The following is a 19858-nucleotide window of genomic DNA, read 5'->3' as shown; positions in this document are numbered from 1 at the left end:
CCCAGGAAGAGGGAAGTCCACCAGCAGATGGCTTCTGATGGAGCCCGCAGCATCAGCTCGTCCCAGGGTCTCGGGCCTGCTGGTCTACCCTGCAGAGGTCAGCCCTGCCAGCTCCCACAGTCGTGGGAGCCCATTCTCTCTCCTCCTCTCTCCCTCTGCACATATTTATCTTAGGGACAGACTTGAGACTGACGTCAAGCCCAGGCCTGTGTCACCCCTAGGAATCCTAGGAATGAGCCGCCCGGGGTGGGGGTGGGGGAACAAGACCAGAAGGGGGGTGGCTCCACTGACACGTGGCGCTGTTTTTCCATTCCCCTTGGAGGATGACAGTGAGCCCTGGTTGGCTGCAAGCAGCATGAGCAGAGACCCAGTGCTGCCCCGGAAAGCTGAGCTCCCAGAAAAAGCGTGGGCAGCTGTGTCTGCACCCTGTCCCTCCTAGATGCTGGGCCAAGCAGCCCCGGGGGTGGGGGAGGGGAGGGACAGAGGCAGCCCCTGGGCAGGACTCAGCACCTCCCCTTGAGAGCGACCTGGACCCCAGCCAGCCTATGGGAGGCAGGCAGGCAGGCACGGTGAGCACGCCGGAGTTCCCCGCTTCTCTCCCGGAGACACCCCTTTTCCCAGAAGGCCACTTAGGAAACAGGAGCTCGGACTGGGGCCAGCAAAAGCAAGGTGGGGGTGCTTACACCTCTTCCTGTTTAACATGATGCTTCCTGAGAGAGCCGGGGTACTGGGGGCCTGGGATTACCCATGCACGTCATGGGGGGGGCGGGGGTACAGCTGGCTGGTGGGGTCGCAGCCAGGAGCAGCCCCTGCACCTCCGAGCCCTGGGCGGCCCTGTAACCGAGGGCAGGTGGGAGGCCACAGGTGGGGGAGGAAGCCAGAGCCAAGTGACAGGGACCCTGGGCGGGTGGACGAGGCCCGGATGCCAGGGGGCTGCTGAGCAAGCGAGCTGAGGCGTTGGGGTGTCGGGGCTCAGGCTGGTGGGGGAGGGTCGGGTCACCAGGGCCCCAAAGGGCTGCACGCTCCCCTCTGCGAACGGCACATGGCACTCCCTGGGATCAGCTCCCCACGGGCGGAGGCGGGCGGAGGCGGGGAAGCTCACCTGGAAGGCGTTGCTGGCGAAGCCCAGGCCCAGTTGCCTGCACACCACCATGGCCTCCACGATGCCCCAGTTCTCGCCACACACCGTCCCCCACACGAGCGACCCGTTTCTCTTCGTCAGCACCTCCACTCGGCCCTCGAAAGGGTTGCGGCCCCCGTTCAGGCGTAGCTGCGGACAGGGAGGAAAGCGTGGTCACAGGGAGACACGGCACCCGTGCACGGGGAGGGGAGATGATGGAGGAGGCCTTCGGTCCCCAAGTCCTCAAGCCACGATTCAGCATCAGCCCTGGCAGCCTCCGGAGTGGTGGCGTTCTGCCTGGCTCATGCTCACAACGGCTGGCCCATCCCAGGCATCTTGGGTCCTGGCGGTTCCAAGCTGGGGAAGCCGGCCCGGACCCCAGGGGCACCCCAGGGAAATCTGACCCCAGCCCTGCAGCTCCCCGGGAGCCCGCTGGCTGAGGCTGCTTGTGCAACCAGACACATGGGCTCAGAGGATTCCCCCACCCCCCGAGATGCGGGTCCTGGGTCCTCTTCTCCTCCCCATGGCTTCCGCCTGGCTTGCTCCTGCTCCTGCCCTCACCCCACTCCCCGGCTCCCCTAGTCCTCTCCAGCCTGGAACGCACCCCACTACTGTCCCAGAGACCCGCGGAGCCAGCTGCCCACTGGATACTTCCACTTGGCGTCTGTGAGATCCCAAAGCAGAACTTGGCCTCTTTTCTGTTGCTCTTCGTTCCCTCCTCCCCCTTGTCCCTGCACGAACCGTCTACCCCAGGGGCCAGCAGGGAAATACTTTAGGATCTGTGGGTCCCTGTTGTACCCACTTAACTCTGCTCTGATAGCCAGAAAGCCACCACGGACGATTTAGAAATGACTGCGTGAGCTGTGTTCCAGTAAAGCTTTATCGACAGAAACAGGATGATGGGCTTGGTCCCCGGGGCCACGGTGTGCTGATCCTGCAACTGTTGCTGTAGATGCCAGAGGTGGAGGAGGCGCCTGCACATCAGCCCTTCTCCCACACCCCTGTCCTGTTGAATCTGGTGGCGTGGACCTGCTCCGTCTCCCTATCCATCCACACGCCTGCAGCTCCATCCCTACCTTTCCTCTCCCAGCCTCTCTCAGCTCCTGGCCTTCTGCACTGCCTGTGCTCTGGCCTCCACCTGCCCCTTCTCTGCTCAGAGCCGGAGCAGTGTCTGAAAGCCAAGGGCCACGCCCCTCTCCTGCTCAGCGCCAGGAGCCACGTCCCGGGTGCATCGCTGGCCCCCATCTTCTGCATTCTCTGTCTTCCTGGCCTTTGGGAGTTTCTTTCTTTTTTTCTTTTTTTTAAGCTTCTGGGGCTGTCTGACGTCCTTGGCAATGTTACATAGTGAGGGACCCACGTCACACGGACGCCTTCTCCCCACCGAGGCCCTTCTGCCTCGTGGATCCAGTTCACCTGTTGGATGCTGAGGCCAACGGGGCTGCCTGTGACTGGGGGCAGTGCAACCCTCAGCCCTTTAAATGCCTTACCCTGCCTCCCTTAACACCATACAGACAAGGCGTGGCGCCTCCAAGAATCCTCAGTACGCGAAGCCACTGACTCCCCAGGCTGGGGCAGAGCCCATCAGGAGAGCGATAGGCTGGCCAGGGCCCGGGCCTTGACAGCCGGAGCAGCTGTGCCTGCAAACCCACCAGGGGTGGCTCTGGGTACCCACCGGCCACCCCTCTGCTGCTTAGCTTCCCCGAGACCCGGTGAGGACCTGTGGTCACCCTCTGTCTTCGATGTGCTCACAGGACTCTGCGAGGGGCGCCAGTACCTCCCAGACAATGCCATGAACCGTGCAAGTGAATGCTCACCCAGGAGTTACTGAGCACCGACAGGCACCACAATAAGATGGGAAACTGACAGGCACACTGTTGTCGCCGTGACTGAGTCCTGGGCTCTGTACAAGTCCTTAATGGACATGAGCTCCTCCCTCCCTCATAGCAACCCCATGATGCGGTCCTACCACAGTCAAACCCATTTTACAGATGGGCAAGTAGAGTCTCCGATTAGCAAAGCATGTCTTAACTGCCCCACTACGCCAGCTCAATACCAGCGTTGTTAAGTATCCTTTTCTAAGGATTCTGGGGACACCTTGGGGGTTCGCAGTCAGGTCAGAGGATTGAGGGTTCCCACCAGGAGGGCCGGCCCTGGCAATTGGCCTAGCTACCCCGAAGTGCTTGTGGACCCCTGGGGTCCTGGGGTCTGCACTGACCCCTGGGGCTCGAGGCACTCACCAAGCAGCTAATGCTGTCTTTCGGGAAACCACCTCCGGTCACCTCGGCGCTGCTGCCTTGGTGAGGAGCAGAGCAGTGTGCAGCCCGTCTGCCCACTCCCTGGACCCCCTGGCCTGGCTGCGGCCAGGGAAAACCGTGTGTCCCGGATGGCCAGCCCCAGCCCTAGACCCGGGAGAGGCCCCCTGAAATCTGCACCCTGGTTTCCCCAACCTGCTAGCATGCCGGCTGTGGGGTGCTGAGCTCACCGGTGGCAATGGGCCCCCAAGAGGCCTCAGGGGCAGCCAGGCGCCCCTGGCCCATGGCCTGTCCGTGAAGGTCGGGGCTTCCCCAAGTCTCAGCCCCGGCATGCCCCTTTGGTACTTGGCAAGGGCGGCTACATTTTCCCGAGCACGAACAGGCAGAACCAAACACGCCAGTGAGGCCACCCGGGGCTTTGACGAAGCTGCGTCCATCTGGTCAGCTGCTTTCCTCATCTGAGCCTCTGCCTTCCCACCTGTAAAATGGGGCAGCAGGTGCAGGCTACCCAGGAGGCGGGACATCCCGGCTCACTTTCCACACAAGGCCTTGGTCCTGCTGCCAGGCAGGCACCAGGCCCGCAGGTCAGAGGTGAACTGGAGGTTGGCAAGGGGTCGGGGCTCCCAGCTGGATCTAATGGCCGCGTGAGGACTCAGCGAGCCGGCACCCAGCCCCTCACCTTCTTCTGGAAGCCCATGGCGGGGATGTTGCACCGCACACCAGCGTCTTCCTCGTGGCTGCAGCCCTCAGACTTGGCGTTGAACTTGCAGTCCACGATGGACTTCTCGCTCCCTGTGCACTCGATCTCGTTGAGGTGGATGGGTCCTATCCCTGGTGAGGGGAGACAAACACGGGCCGTGGGAAAACAAACAAACAAAAACAAAAACAAAAACAAACAAAAAAAACACAAACCTCAGGATCAACTTTCCGGAACTGGCCGGAAAGTTCTAGAAAGTGCGAAGGTGCTTGTCCCATCCTCCAAACCGCTCCCAGCCACCTGGCATGATCAGCTCAAGGACCCGGGCCGCCTTTTCCAGGACACAGCAGTGCTGACCGGCCTGCCATTCGCTAACATGCTGTGTGACCTTGGCCAGCTCACTCAGCCTCTCTGAATACTGCTTTTCCACCTATGTAAAGCAGCTGAGCTACAACACCCCTAGGTTTCCTTCCCCACCGGATAAGCCCGTGCATTTACGACTTTGAGCGGGGACGGGGGGAGGACTACGGCTCTGTTGGTCACAGTCCCTGCAGGACACGGAAGGTACCCTGTGGACGAGCTGAGCTAACAAAGCACATTTAAAATACAGGTATGGGCAGCACACGTGGAAATCACAAGCAGAGCCCAGTCCTCAGCGGTGAGCAGGTCTATCAGTGGGGGGAGGAAGCCAGTGTCAGAGGTCATCCGTGGACAGGCCACCTGCTGAGAGCTGTCGTCCTGCAGGGAGGCTAAGCACCTCCAAACCTCCCCTCCCCCGCCAGTCCACCAGTTCCTGCCAGTGCTCTTTGTTGGCCATACCCAGCCATGCGTCTGGGGCACTGGACATTGTGGGCCAGGGTGGGGAGAGCACAACACCCAGCAAATGGCCCCTGGTGACAATGCAGAGGCACTGAGATGGCCAGCATGCCCCCTCCCCCAGAGGCGGAATTCCAGGCCCACTAATCTCCATTCACTGTAGCACAGAGAGCGAGCTGCCCGCTGCCGAGCCCTGCACGCGGGGTCCAACACACTTCCAGGCCGTCAGTTACAGAGCCAAGCACGACCCGCGCCTCCCGCTGTTTCCCGGCTTCTTCCACACATCCTCAACACTGCTGTCCACCACCTCGTGGAAGGCCTAGCCAACAGGCTGCCCGATCTTGGACTTGAACCCTGCAAGCTGCAAGCTGAACAGACCTCTTATGCTTGTAACGTGAATTGCCTCGGGCACTTTGCGGTAGCAGCGGAACGTACCTGGTGCTGCTACTTGGCACAGGGCAGAGGCCAGCGTTCCTTCATGAAACTCTGGTTCCAGTGTCCTGTGTCTGGCCTGTCCCATTGCACCTACTTCTTATTGAGGATTTCATTTTTTTAAAAATCAATTCACTTATTTATTTGCCTTAATCACATCAGTCATCATCGCTGTCTCCCGGGGTCTACATTAGCAGGAAGCTGAAGTCAGGAGCTGAAGCCGGCCTTGAACTTGGGCACTCTGAAGTGGGACCTTGGCATCTCTAGCAGTGTTTCAACTACAAAGCTAACTGCCTGCCCCAGGTGAGAGGATTTCAAAGCCCCCACTCTGCAGCTACTCTAAGCAAAACACAGTCTTTGTGGCCACAAGTGGCTGTGTCCACTTGAAACGTAGAAACCCAGGCAGTCCAGACTGAGACGTCCGTGAGTGTTAAAATCCTTGCTAGAGTCCAGAGATTTAGCACAAAAGGCAAAGGGCCTTGTGAAATTTAGACTGATTGTATGCTGACATAAGAATAATTTGAATAGGCTGGGTTAAAGAACTATACTTTTAGATATTAATGTATTATTATTATTATTTTAAACTTGAGACACAGAGAAACAGTACGAGATCTATCTACAGGTTCTCTCCTCAAATGCCTGCGACGGCCAGGGTTGTTCCGAGGCTGGATCCAGGGCCGGGAACTCCATCCGGGTCTCCCATGTGGATGGCAGGGACCCAACTACTTGCGCCATCACCACTGCCTCCCAGGGTGTGCATCTGCAGGAAGTGGGAATGGGGAGCAGGGCTAGGTGTGGCACCCAGGTGCTCCAGTATGGGATGCAGAAGTATTAATGGCTGTCTAAAGCACTAGCTCAGAGGCCCGCCCCAGAAAACGCGTTATTAAAATTAACTTCGGGGCCAGGGTTGTGGCACAGCTAGTTAAGATGCTGCTTGCGATGCCAGCATCCCACGCTGGAGGGCCGGTTTGTTGCTCAGCCCGATACAGCTTTGCACTAATGCATCGGGAAAAGCAACAGAGGATGGCTCAAGTCCCTGGGCTCCTGCCACCCACAGGGGAGACCCGGATGAAGCTCTTGTCTCTTGGCTTCTGCCTGGGCCAGTCTTGGCTGCTGTGGTCATTTAGGGGGAATGAACCAGAAGATGGAAGATCAATCTCTCTCGCGCGCCGCCTAATAAGTAAATAAATCTAAACAAGTTAACTCTACCTGTTCCATTCTTCTAACGTGACTACTAGAAAATTCAAAATTCCGTATGCGGCTCACATATTTCTCTTGGTTGGGAGCACTGGCACGTCTTCACCAAGTATTCCTTCAGCTGACTAACTATCTGATTGGAAGGCATTCCTGGAGCCTGCAACACCTCGGTCTGCAGGGCTGTGGCAGGGCCCAGAAGGTTGCTCAAGGTCACCGAGCAAATCGCTGGGCAAACACTGTGATGACCTAATTTTCGGCGGTTGTCCTTTCGCTACCCCTGGCTGTGGGTGTGGTCCCTCGATGCATCAGCCGGAGCCAGGACTGAGGGACCAGCCCACTCTGCTCCGTGTCTTGATATTCAACGTGGCCTCTCCCCTTTGCCTGCTGGAGCCGACCCCACCCAGGTGGCAGCAGGTGACAAATCCCCCACCGGTTCTTTCAAGGGCAGCATTGCAAGCGCCGGTGGCCTCTTTTTCCTAGAGTTCTGTGGGCCCCTGGCAACCCGCGGGCTGCGCCGGGCAGTGGAATAGTTAGGTCAGACTGCACACGCCCATGATCAATGGAACATTCCCGTCACCGGGCGCTGGTCTGGCTCATCAGAACGAGGGGTCCCCTGGGGACGTGGGTGAGCATTAAACCCACCGGACCGGATATCGGTGAACTGTGGTAATATCCAAGACCCCAGGGGACCCTGAACAGCTAGCTCACCGTGGCCCCGTGTGACACTCGAGTCTGCCCCAGTTCCCCAGACTTTGGTAAATGCCCAGGAGGCCGGCACGGATCGGAGAGCAGAGGCGGAGTGCTGATCAGGACAGGGACAGCCCTGGGCCAGACTGGGTGCAAAGGAAGAAGCCCACCTCGGAGACACACAACACCTGGACATCACTCTTCCTGCCACCAGGCACTGGGCACCCTAGGTGGGTCCTTCGGGGTCTCACACGCCCCATCTGAGCAGTACCGCTCAGGGTTCCAGCGCTCTGTCCAGCTCCCCCTGCAAAGCCTCCTTCCAACCTCAGGGAAGCATGCACTCAGACCCACTGCCGCTGGGGCCCTGGGCATGCTGGGGATGGGCTCAACAGATGGCGCTGGACAGAGGAGCTCAAACTTCCGTGGTCTTTAACTGCATCAGCCAAGCCAGCCACTGGCCGAGTGGGGGCAGTCAGCCCCTCTAGGCTGTGACCCGTGACCTCACCACATTCCTTTCTCTGGGGGCGATGGCTGCCTATGGGAACGTCCTCTGGCAGCCAGGGCAGCGGCCTGTCGGCAGGAAGTGATTACGACATTCCTTGTCCAAACCGCACGGCTCTGCAGGGGAGGGCTGGGCACTGGGCGGGCTGCCGAGTGTATCTGGGGTGAGCCCCTCCTTCCGGCTCGCAAGGCCGTGCCGCCTCCCCGGGGCGCGCTGGGGAGGGGACCCACGTGTTGTTCCGTGTGTGTGTCATCTCGCGGAGCCAACCCTGCTCTCAGCGGGTGCCCCACGTGGAGGCTGCCTATGCGTTTATGAAACATTGGTTCAGGACACTTAATACAAACCAGGCCCTTCTCATTAGCATCTCATGGCATTGGGGAGGGGCTTCTGTCGCCCTTCTCTGCTCTCGAGGAGGGAAGGTTTGGGGGGGCTGCACCTGGGCACAAAGCAAGATGACATCCGCTGCTTTTGCTCCCTGCCTGGCGCTCAGCCTGGTGGACCCCCGAGACCCCCTGCTGCAGGCAGGGGGTCACTGACCTCTGACACGTGGCCTCCCCTTGCTCATCTCCTCCCTTCTCTGGGCCTGTTCCCAAGTCCATAAAATGGGGGACTCAGCAAACTCCAAGGCCCAGCTCCAGCTCCGCCTCCATGGGGAGAGGCCGGGGAGGGGGGGGGATTCACCTGCAGCTGCTGAAGGGGAGGAGGCAAAGCAGGGAGCCCCACCCCGGAAGTCCACAGCAGCCAGCCAGGGCTGCGCTCTCAAGGCCCCGCCCACTGCTGCGGTGTCCGGCCCTTACCTTGCCCCAGCCTGGAGCCCGTGACGGCCTCTTTGGCGCTGCCGAAGCCCAGCTCTCTGCACACGACGCTGGCCGACACCAGGTCCCACTTGTCGTCGCAGATGGTCCCCCACTCTCCGTTCCGGAGCACCTCCACGCGGCCCTCTCCCACCTGGGCACCGCCTCTCAGCCGCACCAGCGGCTGCTGCCGAAGACACAAGCGCAGAAGCGGGCGCATGTTCAGCGGGCACTCCCGGCTGCGGCCTCCCTTCTCGCCACACGCCCAAGGGTTGCAGTCTGCTGTGACCCTCACGGGCAGGGGGCTTTCGTCCTGGACCCCCGAGGAGCCCATCAGGGACGTGGTCGCCAGGGCATGCCACCATCAACAGGCCCCTCCACCCCCCAGCCTGCTAGCTGCTGCGATGGAACCCCCACCCTCAAGTCTCCTGATTCCAGCAGGATCGCGTTGCCCCTTGCAACAATGCCCAGCAGGCTGTGTGCCTTGGGTCAGACCAGAGTCACTGGTCTACCGTGGCCTATGCCATGACCCCCTTCAGCCCACCCACCGCTGGGGGGAACAGAGCAGACACAGTCGGAGGTGGTGTTTCAAGCACTCACGTTCACGGCCATCCCAAAGGTCAAGCCATCACAGGCTGCACCTCTCTGCCCCACTGACCAGAGCTGATGAGGATTGTGTCAGCTCCCAGACTTACAGAGCCCAGGGTCTGCTCTCTCCGTGGCTCTTGGGAACAAGGGAAGGGAGAGGGGGCTGTGTACCCGACACCCTGCACTTCAGGAACTTTGGTTCTTGCTTCAAAAACCAGGACAGAAATGAATAAAGCTGCTGGCTCTGGGCCCCTGTTTTCTGGAGAACTGTGCCCCCTCTCTCGTGCCCACCACCCCTTCCCAAGCTGTCCAGCTGCACGCCGGGCGTGGGGTGGGAGGGCTCCTTCCCACGGAGTGGACCACCCCTGACCCAAGTTTCATGGAGGCAGCGTCAAGTCATCTCGGCCCAGCCCAGCCGGGGCCAGACCGTCAGCCGGCCCTGCAGGGAAGATGGAAACCAAGGGAAATTATGATGTCAGTCTCCCTCGCTCCTCCCTCATTGGTTTGGAATGAACTTGATGCCTCTGCTTGAGACCGCACAGTAGAGGAATTCCAAAACAGTAGGATTTGGCATTCCCGTGACTCAGAGCTCAGAGGCTGAGCCAGGGCTGGAGAGAGGCTGTGGTCATCAGAGCCAGTGAGGCTGTGCCGGTGGGCCCCTGTCCCCCGCCCCCACACACGCAGAGGGTGTGACCCCAGATACACATTCCGCACCCCCGTGATACGGGGGCCACAGGGCTGACGGCCTCCCGGAAGAGCCAGAAGTCCCGGCACACACTCTGATGGGGGCACCTGAAGTGGATGTGGCCCTTCCACTGGACACAGCCCCTTTCCCAAGAGCAGGTGCTGACAGGGAGGGGAGGCCAGGAGACGGGGAGGAGACCTAGGTGATGGCCTGGGGAGGGTGGGTCTGCTCAGCCCACACCTTCCCACCTGGGCCAGCTAACACGCCACCAGCAATCGTCCCTGCCCAGGGTTAGCCTCCGCCTCTGCTCCCCATCTGCCCTGGAACTCCTCATGCCAGGGGGATGATTACCAAGTACAGGAGTCTTGTCTGCTCCTGGGAATCAGCCCGATCAATGATCAGCTCCCTCCACCCACCTGCCCACATGGGCAGTTTCCGGCATCCTCTGGGGACGTGTGCATGCAGAGGCGTGGACATGGAGAGCAACCTGCCTCTCAGTGATCGTGCAGGGGAGACAGAATAGTGCAGGCCTGGTCCTGGGAGAGCCTGGGACTTGGGGGGCTGGTTTAGATGACAAGATGCAGGTCTACATCCATGGCCCTCCACCCTCCTGCACACATACACACACACACATGCATACACACCCACACACGGACACACACATGTATACTCCACACATGCAAACTCGCCAAGCCTGACACACATACACCCACCTGCACACAGACACACACATGGACATCCCTATACATCCTGACACATACATGTATACCCCCACACACTGACACACACACAATACCCACATATCCCCACACGTGACACACACATGTACACCACACACCTTGACACATACATGTACACCCACACTGACACACACACCTGCACATCCCCACACGTGACACACACATGTACACCACACACACCTGCACACACTGACACATACATGTATATCCCTACACATCCTGACTTATACATGTACACCCCCAACACTCTGACACATACTCGCACATCCCCACATGTGACATACACATGTACACCACACACCTGCACACACATGTACACTCCACACACATCCTTGGACACATACAAACTCACCAACCCTCTGATCACACACACACACCTGCACACACTGACACACATGTGTACATCCCCTCACACCCTCACATATGTGTACACCCTGACACACACATGCAGACTCACCCTCTGATCATACATACACACACCTGCACACACTAACACACACATGTACATCCCTGCACATCCTGACACATATGTGTACACCCACACACTCTGACACACACATCCCCACACGTGACACATACATATACACCACACAATCACACTCCTGTACACACTGATGCACACGTGTACATCCCTACACACATTCACAAATGTGTACAGCCTCTGACACACACATGCAGACTCACCAACCCTCTGGCACACATGCACACACAGGCACATCCTCACAGCCTTTCTAATGCACATGCACACACATCCACACACTCTGACACATACCCAGACACACTGATAGACACGTGCACACACAGTGACACACACATACAGTCTGACACACACCTGCACACTCGGACGCATGCATACTCACACTCACCAGCACACACTTTCTCTGACACATGGACACACGCTCTGACAGACCGTGCACACACCCCCACACATTCTGACACACACATGCACACATACCCACACACGCCTGCACACGCAGAGGCTCCCGTTCACACACGTGTAACGTGACGGACATACTTGGGGAAAGCCTTTTAGAACCCCTATCCTTTTGATGCAAAATACACAAACACTGGAAATATGCTGGCAGCCAACTGCACGGACTTTAGAGAGTCGGTCCATTTCCAACAGCTCCAGAAGGCTTTTCTCCTTTGGGAATTGGGCAGGGGCACGAGGTCCCTGTTGCACCCCCTGCCCCGTCTGCTCATGGGAGCGATGCCAGCAGACGGTGCACACGGAGCCTGCGACAGCCCGGAGAGCTGCCTTGCTCTCTCACTCTCTCACAGAGGGACTCCGGGCTCGGGTGCAACAGCAGCCAGGTGGCCGCGGCTGGGGCCGGCTCCCCACCCCTGCTGGGTGCCAAGTGGCCGCCCCTCCGGACCTGTCGCTCCTCACCTCTGGTTTATAGGCTTTTCGGAATCTGGAGGGTCCATCGGGGCTGAAGACCTGGCCGGGCACACAGCTGACCACAGCCGGCTGCCCATTCTCACAGGTGATGTTCTTCGTGGGGTGCAGCGACACCTGGGGGCCCAGCTTGCAGCTCGAGATGTGGGCCTCGGTGCCCGTGCAGTCCATGGAGAACGGCCAGTAGCGCAGCTTCTTCCGCCGCGCCACGACCATTCTGCAGGGGAGGGGAGGGACGGGGCATTGGTGACCAGGCACCCTGACATCCTTGCACCCCACCCCCAACCCCACTTCCTTCCACAACGAGGCAGAAGCCAGACACGGTCCCTGCTCCCGGAGCTCAGCCCTGCTCCCCAGGCAGGGTCTCTGCACCGTGTGTTCTATCAGGGCCCATTCCTGCCAGCACCTGCTTTAGGGTCTGCACCACACCTGGCGCAGGCGCTAGAGCCCTTGGGTGCACATGACCTCCTGCTCTGGGAGGAGGAAGACACGGTGGAAGGAAACAGCCACTGTAAGAACGCTGAAGCCTATAAACAGAGAACGCAAAGTGTGTCAATGTCCCCAAGGCATCAGATAATTTCCCCAGGCCTCGCCGTCATTCCCTGGCTTTATTTAACTTTGTCAATGAGCAGCACGAGTCGATCGCTAAAATCTCTCCTGGAGCTGATGTGATGGTGCAGCAGGTTAAGCCGCTTCCCATAGTTAAGCATCGGCTTCCCATAGTGCAATGCTGGTTGCTCTGCTTACGATCAAGCTTCCTGCCAATGATATGGGAGGGCAACAGAGGATAGCCCGAGTTCTTGGGCCCCTGCCACCCAGAATGGAGTTCCTGGCTCCTTGCTTGGGCCTGGCCTAGCCTAGCTCTGACTTGGTGTATTTTGGGGGGAGTGAACCAGCAGATAGAAGATCTCTCTTTCTCTCTCTCTCTCTCTCTCTGTTGCTATGCACTTCAAATAAATAAATCTTTTTTAAAAAGTCTGTCAATGATAGATACACACGTGTGAATCCAGTGAGAAGCCGTGAGAGCAGTCTTATGTGGCCCCTCTGCTGAACCAAGATCACTTGTTTATTAAAGGGAACTCTAAGGGCAATGAACCTGCCGCAGTGGGGTTGGAACTGTCTTGACATCACATTAGTTAACAGTCTCTTTATGTCCCAAATAGAAGTAGTAACAGAATCCACTCCCTGAGAATGTTAGGGGAGCTCAATGAGCAAACTCCGCAAGTCCCTGAAGTCCCGCCCAGAACACACGGGCTGAGTGTGTCCCCAGGGACTCGTGAGTTGGGAGCCTGGTCCCAATGTGGTGGTGCTGAGGGGTGATGGAGACCTTCCAGATATGGGGTCCAGGGGCAGTCCTTAGGCCATGGAGGGCGCTGCCCATGGGAGGGATTAAAGTGAGTATTGTCCTGTAGGAAGGCAGACATCAACCTGCGGGAGTGAAAGAGGCCGAGGGAAAAGAGAGAAGGTTGTGCAGCCTTGGGAGCAGCCCAGCATTTGCACCCTGAAGTCCTGGAGGTGCCAGTTTTCCCCTGGAGCCTTCCCAGGACAATCTTCCTGGCCCAGACCAAGGGGGGCTATTGTTGGCTACCCAGTCTGACAACACTGGGTAATACAGCCTGGGAGGAGCTGCCTACCCAGAATGCCCTTTGTCCAACAATAGCCCAGAAGAAGAGGCAGGAAGCAGTGCACCCCTATGAACCCCAGTCTGAATGCAGACTGAGCTGTCCACCCAGCCCATCGGATGTACCATTTCATTAAACTCTGACTACCCCGACTCAGTCTCCCGTCTGAAGTTCTTTCCTTAGGTGGACACAAGGACCTCTACTCTGGCCATCTCCGCCAACACTGCAGGGGCGAATTGTTACCAAGGCAAGCCGCACCCCCAAATTCCTCTCTGGCCTCTGGTTTTGCCAAGTGCTCACTCCCACTCGCCTGCTCCTGCCATGGTGCCATCTGCCCAACCAGAGGCCCAACCAATGGGGCCGCTCCAGGTTAAAATTTCAGCCTCCAGGAGCGTCAGCCAAATAAACCCGTTTTCTTTATACAGTGACCCAGCTTTGGGTATTCTATTATAGCCCTGAGAAAGTAGAGTGACTCCTTGTTTAATAAAGAAAAATGCTTGGGGTGGAAGGGACTTGAGATTTCCTCCAGAGATGTTTTCTTGTTAATGCATCAAACCTTTTGATGCTTGTCCCTGCTTGGCAGCCAGGCCAAGATGCCAGAGAGAGCCAGACAGGCTCATCCAACTGCCCCATGTGGGTGGGTGGGGCCTCTCAGGGCAGGCGGAGCCCCAGAGCAGGGCTCAGTGAGGTCCTGTCCCTGCTGGTCTGGCCGCCCCGGAAGCACCTGCTTTGTCTCAGTGTGCAGACACAGAAGGAGGGGGCACCCTGCACATGCGGTCCGCCTCCGCTTAGTCAAAGTGGGAGACTGCTGACCCTAGTGCACCTGTGGGCACCATGACACTGAGTCTTTGAAAGTCCGGGGAAAGCCTAGAATGTGTGCGCTCATTGCGGCTGTCGGCTGCTGCAGATAATTCCACCGGAGGGCTGCTCCTGACTCCCAGAACCGCGGCCGGCCCCTCCCCACTTCCTGCCAAGCCCGGGAAACCTATGCTTCACCCCGACGCTGCAGTCAGGTGGGAGGACACACTAGCTGCGTGAGGCCCCGTCAGGCCACGCCAGCGAGCAGCCTTGGCTCTCACAACGCTGTTGGCTCCCAGCTGTCGGTGGCGGCCATCCCGCCCAGGAACACACGCACAGAGCTCTCATTAGAGAGCCAGGCGCCCCAGCGTTCCTCTGACGGCAGCTGCTGGGAATGCACTGCCCACCCCAGCCCCCACCAGGGAGGGTCCCCCAGAGCCCGCCCAGTGTGAGTCATTCCTGGTGGCCCGAGCGAGGCCTGGGGGGGAGGAGGGCTGGACCTGGGACGACTGGAGCTCCAGTGGGAAGCCTGTTTTGCCAAAGCCTGTGGCTGGAGGGGCAGCAGGAACAACTGGGTAGCTTGATGCAGCTCTCCCTCAGCTGGGGGTGAAGCCAGATTTTGGGGGGGCTCTGCTGGCTGCTGAGCAGTCCTGTTCCACAGCTGGGGGAGCCACCATGGGATGGGTTTGGAGACCCCCCAGGAGCAAACCCCATAAGCCCTTCCCTACCCTGACTGCTGGGCCACAGTGATGTGTGTGGGGGTCCCTGGAAGGAGTCACTTCAGAGCCACAGTCCAGGAGTTCCCCCGAAGGTCTCACGGGGGTCCCCTTCCTCCCCAGTGCACAGCCACCCCGGAGAAAGGGCCCTATGGGGGAAGGCTGGGACACAGAGCGACAGCTCAGCGCACTTCCAAAAGTTCATGGAGAAACAGAGTCTTAAAAATAAATTTATTTTGGTGTAAAAGAAATTTGAAAGCCATGCATGGTTTATTCATAGTATGCATTTTTGCACCCTTTACTTGGTTCTTTGGGTTGAGGTAAAATGCACGTAATTTGCAAATTCGCCATTTAAACAGCACCATTCAGTAGCATTTAGAGTATTCACAGTGGACGGCAACCATGTCCACTGTCTGGTTCCAGTGCCCCCTAAAGGAAACCTCGCACCCCTTATGAGTCACCTCTCAACTCCCACCCCCGTGGCCCTGGCATCCGCAGTCTGAGTGTGGTCTCTGTGGATTTGTCTGACCTGGACATTTTGTAACAATGGAATCATGGGGCGCTCAGCCTGTCTGGCTTCCTACACCTGACACTGATGTTCCTTTCTGGGACTGCAGGGCACTGGGCACTGTGTCATAGGGGCGGACACACCATGTTACCACTCAATCTGCTGACGGACACGAGGAAGTCCCCGAGCGCCGCCCCGCGCATCCCCTATGGGACCTTTATTCCCCATTGGAGCCACCACGCATGTGCACTCTCACAAGCCTGAGGGCATGCTGGAGATGGATGCTATCAGTATCCGTGGGCCGGAGGACGTATGTGACTCCCTATAATAATACACATTTCTCATGAGCTTTTATAAAACCCCTCATTTGCATGGATTTCAAAATTTTTTGTGCCAAATAAATTCATCTTTAAAAAATTATTTGCATTTTATTTGAAAGGCGGGGAGAGAGGGGAGTTTAGGGGGAGAAAGAGGAAGAGAGAGAGAGAGAAAGAGAGAGAGAGAGAGATTTTCCATCTGTTGGTTTACTCCCCAAATGCCCCTCTACCCCAACAGGTAAGGCTGGACCAGGCTGAAGCGGCAATCTGAAACTCAGTCCAGGGCTCCCACGTGGCTGGCAGGAACCCGGCTACTTGAGTCGCCACCTGCAGCTTCCCAGCGTGCATGCACACAGCAGGAAGCTGGACAGACGCGGAGGAGCCGGGACTTGAACCCAGGCAGTCTGATACAGCATGTGGGCATCCCAAGTGGCATCTTAACCGCTGTGCCAAATGCCTGCCCTTGAACACACCTGTGTCATTTCCCACGACCTCTCTCAAGGTCCCCTGGACAGATTCAATACATCAGGCCTTTCAGGACACAAGGGCTTCTCTTCACTCAAGGGGTTCGGGATCTGGAAACGAACTCGAGTCTGAGGACTGACTGAGAGCTGTGCCTCTTGTGACTCAGGTCTGACTTCTGTCCACCTCCCCAGAGCTGTTCTGCTTACACAGATCAAGGGAGAGTTCAGTAGGCTTCCTATCTGTGTCACTTCTAGGAGCACGTGACCAGCCGGCCAGCACACGGGTCTGTTCGGATGGCTGCTGTGACTCTGCTGTCACAGTAACCACACCCAGCATGCATTTGGTGGTTGAGTGACACCCCCAGGCCCCACCCCCCGAGGACTTCTGCTACATTTAAGCTTCATTTCCTACGGTGCAGCCTGGCTGCCAGAGGAGCCCCTGCAGAGCTCTTCAAGGAGGCTGGGGTCTGCTCACACACGCCTTCCCACCATCGAGGTGAAACATTTATGTCCTGACCCTCCCGGGGGAGTTGGTCTTAAAGGGCAAACCCACCCCAGCATTCCAATCTCGTTAAGCCTTTGAATCCCTTTCTCAACATTCAACCAGGACAGCATTGTCATGACCAGCCAACGTGGTCATGGTTCAGTCAACCGACCAACCAACCTACTAACCAGTCAACTAACCAACAAATCAACTAACCAACTAATCAAATCAACCAACCAACTAAACAATGAATCAACTAACCAACAAATCAACCAACCAACTAACCAGCCAACCAACCAATCAACCAACCAACTAATCAACCAACCAACTAGCCAACCAATCAACTAATCAACTAACCAACCAGTCAACCAATCAACTAACTAGCCAGCCAACCAAACTGTCCAAGCCCGTCTGACTCTCTGAGCTGCACCATGAAAATCAGAAACCCTGTTTTAGAGAGCTCATGTCAATAGATCAACATCAATATTGGGATTCTCCCTTAAGGAGGAAAAGGGGCCAGCGTTGTGGCGTAGCAGGATAAGCCACTGTGTGCAACACTGGCATCCCATACTGGAGTGCCAGCTCATGGCCCAGCTCCTCCATTTCTGACCCAGCTCCCTGCTAATGCTCCTGGTAAAGTAGCAGAAGTTGGCCTAAATGCTTGGGACCCTGCCACTCCTGTGGGAAACCCTGGCTTTGACCCAGCCCAGGCCTGGCCACTGTGGCCATTTAGGGAGTGAACCAGTGGATGGAAGACCTCTCTGTCTCTCCCTGTCTTCTTGTCACTCTGCCTTTTGGAAAAAAAAATAGGTACATCTTTTTTAAAAAAAGAAAAATGACTATCGAATGTGCCTGGCCCCAGGGATGGTGCCTGAAGCTTAAGCTTAAGCTTCGCTAGCCTCGAGGCACACGCACCGCTCCCGTGAAGTGCGGAAGGAGGCTCCACGCAAAGCCAGGGCAGGGGAGGGAGCAGCCCTGGAGAGGAGCCCCTGCCCCCACTCTCGGGAGAGCCTTGGAAGCAGAGACCTATGGGGTGCCTGCGGTAAGGGGCTCAGGAAGAGCTGCAGTCACCAGTAGGCCCAGGAGTGAACAGCTGGTTGCAGCCACCCGCTGGAGAGCTTAGCAGCAGGGGCCTGCCCCAGACTGGCAGAGGGGCCTCTGTGGCTAAGCAGGTAACGGCCAAGGGCACTGATAGGGACTGGGCAAAATATCAGCCGTCAGCTCGGCTCCCCAGGCTCCTGTGGTTGTCGGTCTTTGAGTAGGACCCTCAGCTAACCCTGTCCCCTGGCCAGCCTGTCCGGCCCTCGTCCTGGCCAGTGCTGCTGAGCCAGCCATGTCCAGGGAGGACCAGAGCAGCCATGGGGCCTGCAGTGGGGTGGCTGCGGGGGCTCTGCCTGGAACAGGCCTGGAGTGTCCTCCCATGCAGATTAGGGCTGGCTAGCAGTGTCTGAGGTCCCACTGTGTCCCCCGTCCTGGCTCCTGGATAACAGCTCTCTCCAGCCGTATTACTGAAGCACAGGCTCTCTTCCCAGTTCCTCTCTGTTTGGGAGTACGCATGGCCCCAGCTGTCCGTGAGTCACAGTCCAGCCTCAGACACGTGGCCAGCCTGGGGCACTGGGGGGCCAGCCAGGTGGGAAGCCTGTCGGGGAGGGTTTGTCTTTCTGGCTCCAAATTGGTAGGAAATGTGGTGGCGTCATCAGGGCCAGGGAGTCGGCCAGCTGTTGGGAGACCCAGAGGAGGGGACCCCTGGGGCCCACAGGAGGGACTGAGCCGTGGCTGGAGGCTGGGGTGGGGTGGGGCTCACCAGTATGACCACTCCCAGGGGCATCTGTAGCACTCCTGGGCCCATGCGTGGGTTCATGGCTCTGACTAATGGACAGTCCACCCTGGCCACATCCAAACAGAGCGGGGCCAGGCCCTCACGCTCCAGGGAGCTGGAGGAAGAGCGGGGGCTTGGGCGCAGGTCTCCTGACCTTGGAGCCACGTCTCTCCTTGCTCTGATTTGAAAGGAAAGGGGCAGTTCAGTAGCTGACGGAGTGCGGATTCTGCATCTGGAAGCTGTGTCCCGGGGACTGGTTTGATTACCTTTCTCTAGTTGCCTCAGCTCTAAAGCAGGCCCCTCTTATTAGAGTGTGGCCAGGTTTAAATGACCAGGAACAGTGTCCAGTACATGGAAATGTTCAGGGGACAGGAGCTATTATTAGCATTATAATCACAGGGCGGCAGGCAGACCGCACAACCCAACAAGTCCCGTGGGCCTCCATGTCTGCATGGGAAATGCTTGAGAACAAAACTGCAGGTGAGGTGCCTGCACTGTGGCGCAGTGGGTTAAACCGCTGCCTGTGACGCCGGCAGCCCCTAGGAGTTCCGGTTCAAGTCCCGGCTGCTCCATTCTGATTCAGTTCCTTGCTAACGTGCCTGGGAAAGCAGCAGAGATGGCCCACGTGCTTGGGTCTCTGCCATGTATGTGGGAGACCCGGATGGAGTTCCGGGCTTCTAGTTCCAGCCTGGCCTGGCCCAGCTCCAACCATCGCGGCCATCTGGGGAGTGAACTTGTGAATAGAAGACCTCTCTCTCTATCTCTCCTCCTCTCTCTAACTCTGCCTCTCAAAGAAATTAAATAGATCTTTAAAGAAACTGCACGTGGACTGAACACAGCAGACTTTTTTTCCTGTCATTATTTCCCAGACAATACAGTATAACAGCTACTGACGTGGCATTCTCATTGTAGAGTGTGCGCTGGGCCTTTGTGAACACCTTGCCATTTTATACAAGGGACACAAGCGGCTGGGGATTTTAGTGCTCAGTTGGAGGAGTTCTAGAACAATCCGGGTAGAGGTAGAGAGATGACTGTGTCCCCCACCCCCACTGATGTCATCCTCCTGGGACCCCCCTCTGGGTGACATTCCTCCAAGTACAGGGACCACCACCACCACCCACCACTACCTACTCCCCGCCCCCGCCAGGAGACATTAACCTTGGGAACGGTAGCTGCACCGTCACATTCAAGTGGGATTGGTTGGAGCGAACCAAATCGATC

General features: G+C 57.8%; 1 protein-coding gene across 1 annotated transcript in view; it reads right to left on the bottom strand.

Moving 5' to 3' along the window:
- The window catches only part of LOXL2 (lysyl oxidase like 2), a 79298-nt gene that overhangs the window by 14928 nt on the left and 44512 nt on the right, over positions 1 to 19858 (bottom strand). The window contains exons 5-8 of the mRNA XM_051836755.3: positions 11901 to 12126; positions 8501 to 8684; positions 4052 to 4203; positions 1103 to 1270 (exon numbers count right to left, since the gene is read on the bottom strand). Coding sequence (XP_051692715.1) covers positions 1103 to 1270; positions 4052 to 4203; positions 8501 to 8684; positions 11901 to 12126 — 730 coding nt within the window. The remainder of the gene's footprint in view (positions 1 to 1102; positions 1271 to 4051; positions 4204 to 8500; positions 8685 to 11900; positions 12127 to 19858) is intronic.

The sequence above is a fragment of the Oryctolagus cuniculus genome, chromosome 8 (assembly GCF_051225735.1).
Source record: "Oryctolagus cuniculus isolate XC-2025 breed Fujian yellow rabbit chromosome 8, ASM5122573v1, whole genome shotgun sequence".
In the NCBI taxonomy this organism is placed as follows: Eukaryota; Metazoa; Chordata; class Mammalia; order Lagomorpha; family Leporidae; genus Oryctolagus; species Oryctolagus cuniculus.
Note: the sequence above shows the minus strand (reverse complement) of the source record. Positions and strands in the feature narration are given on the sequence as shown.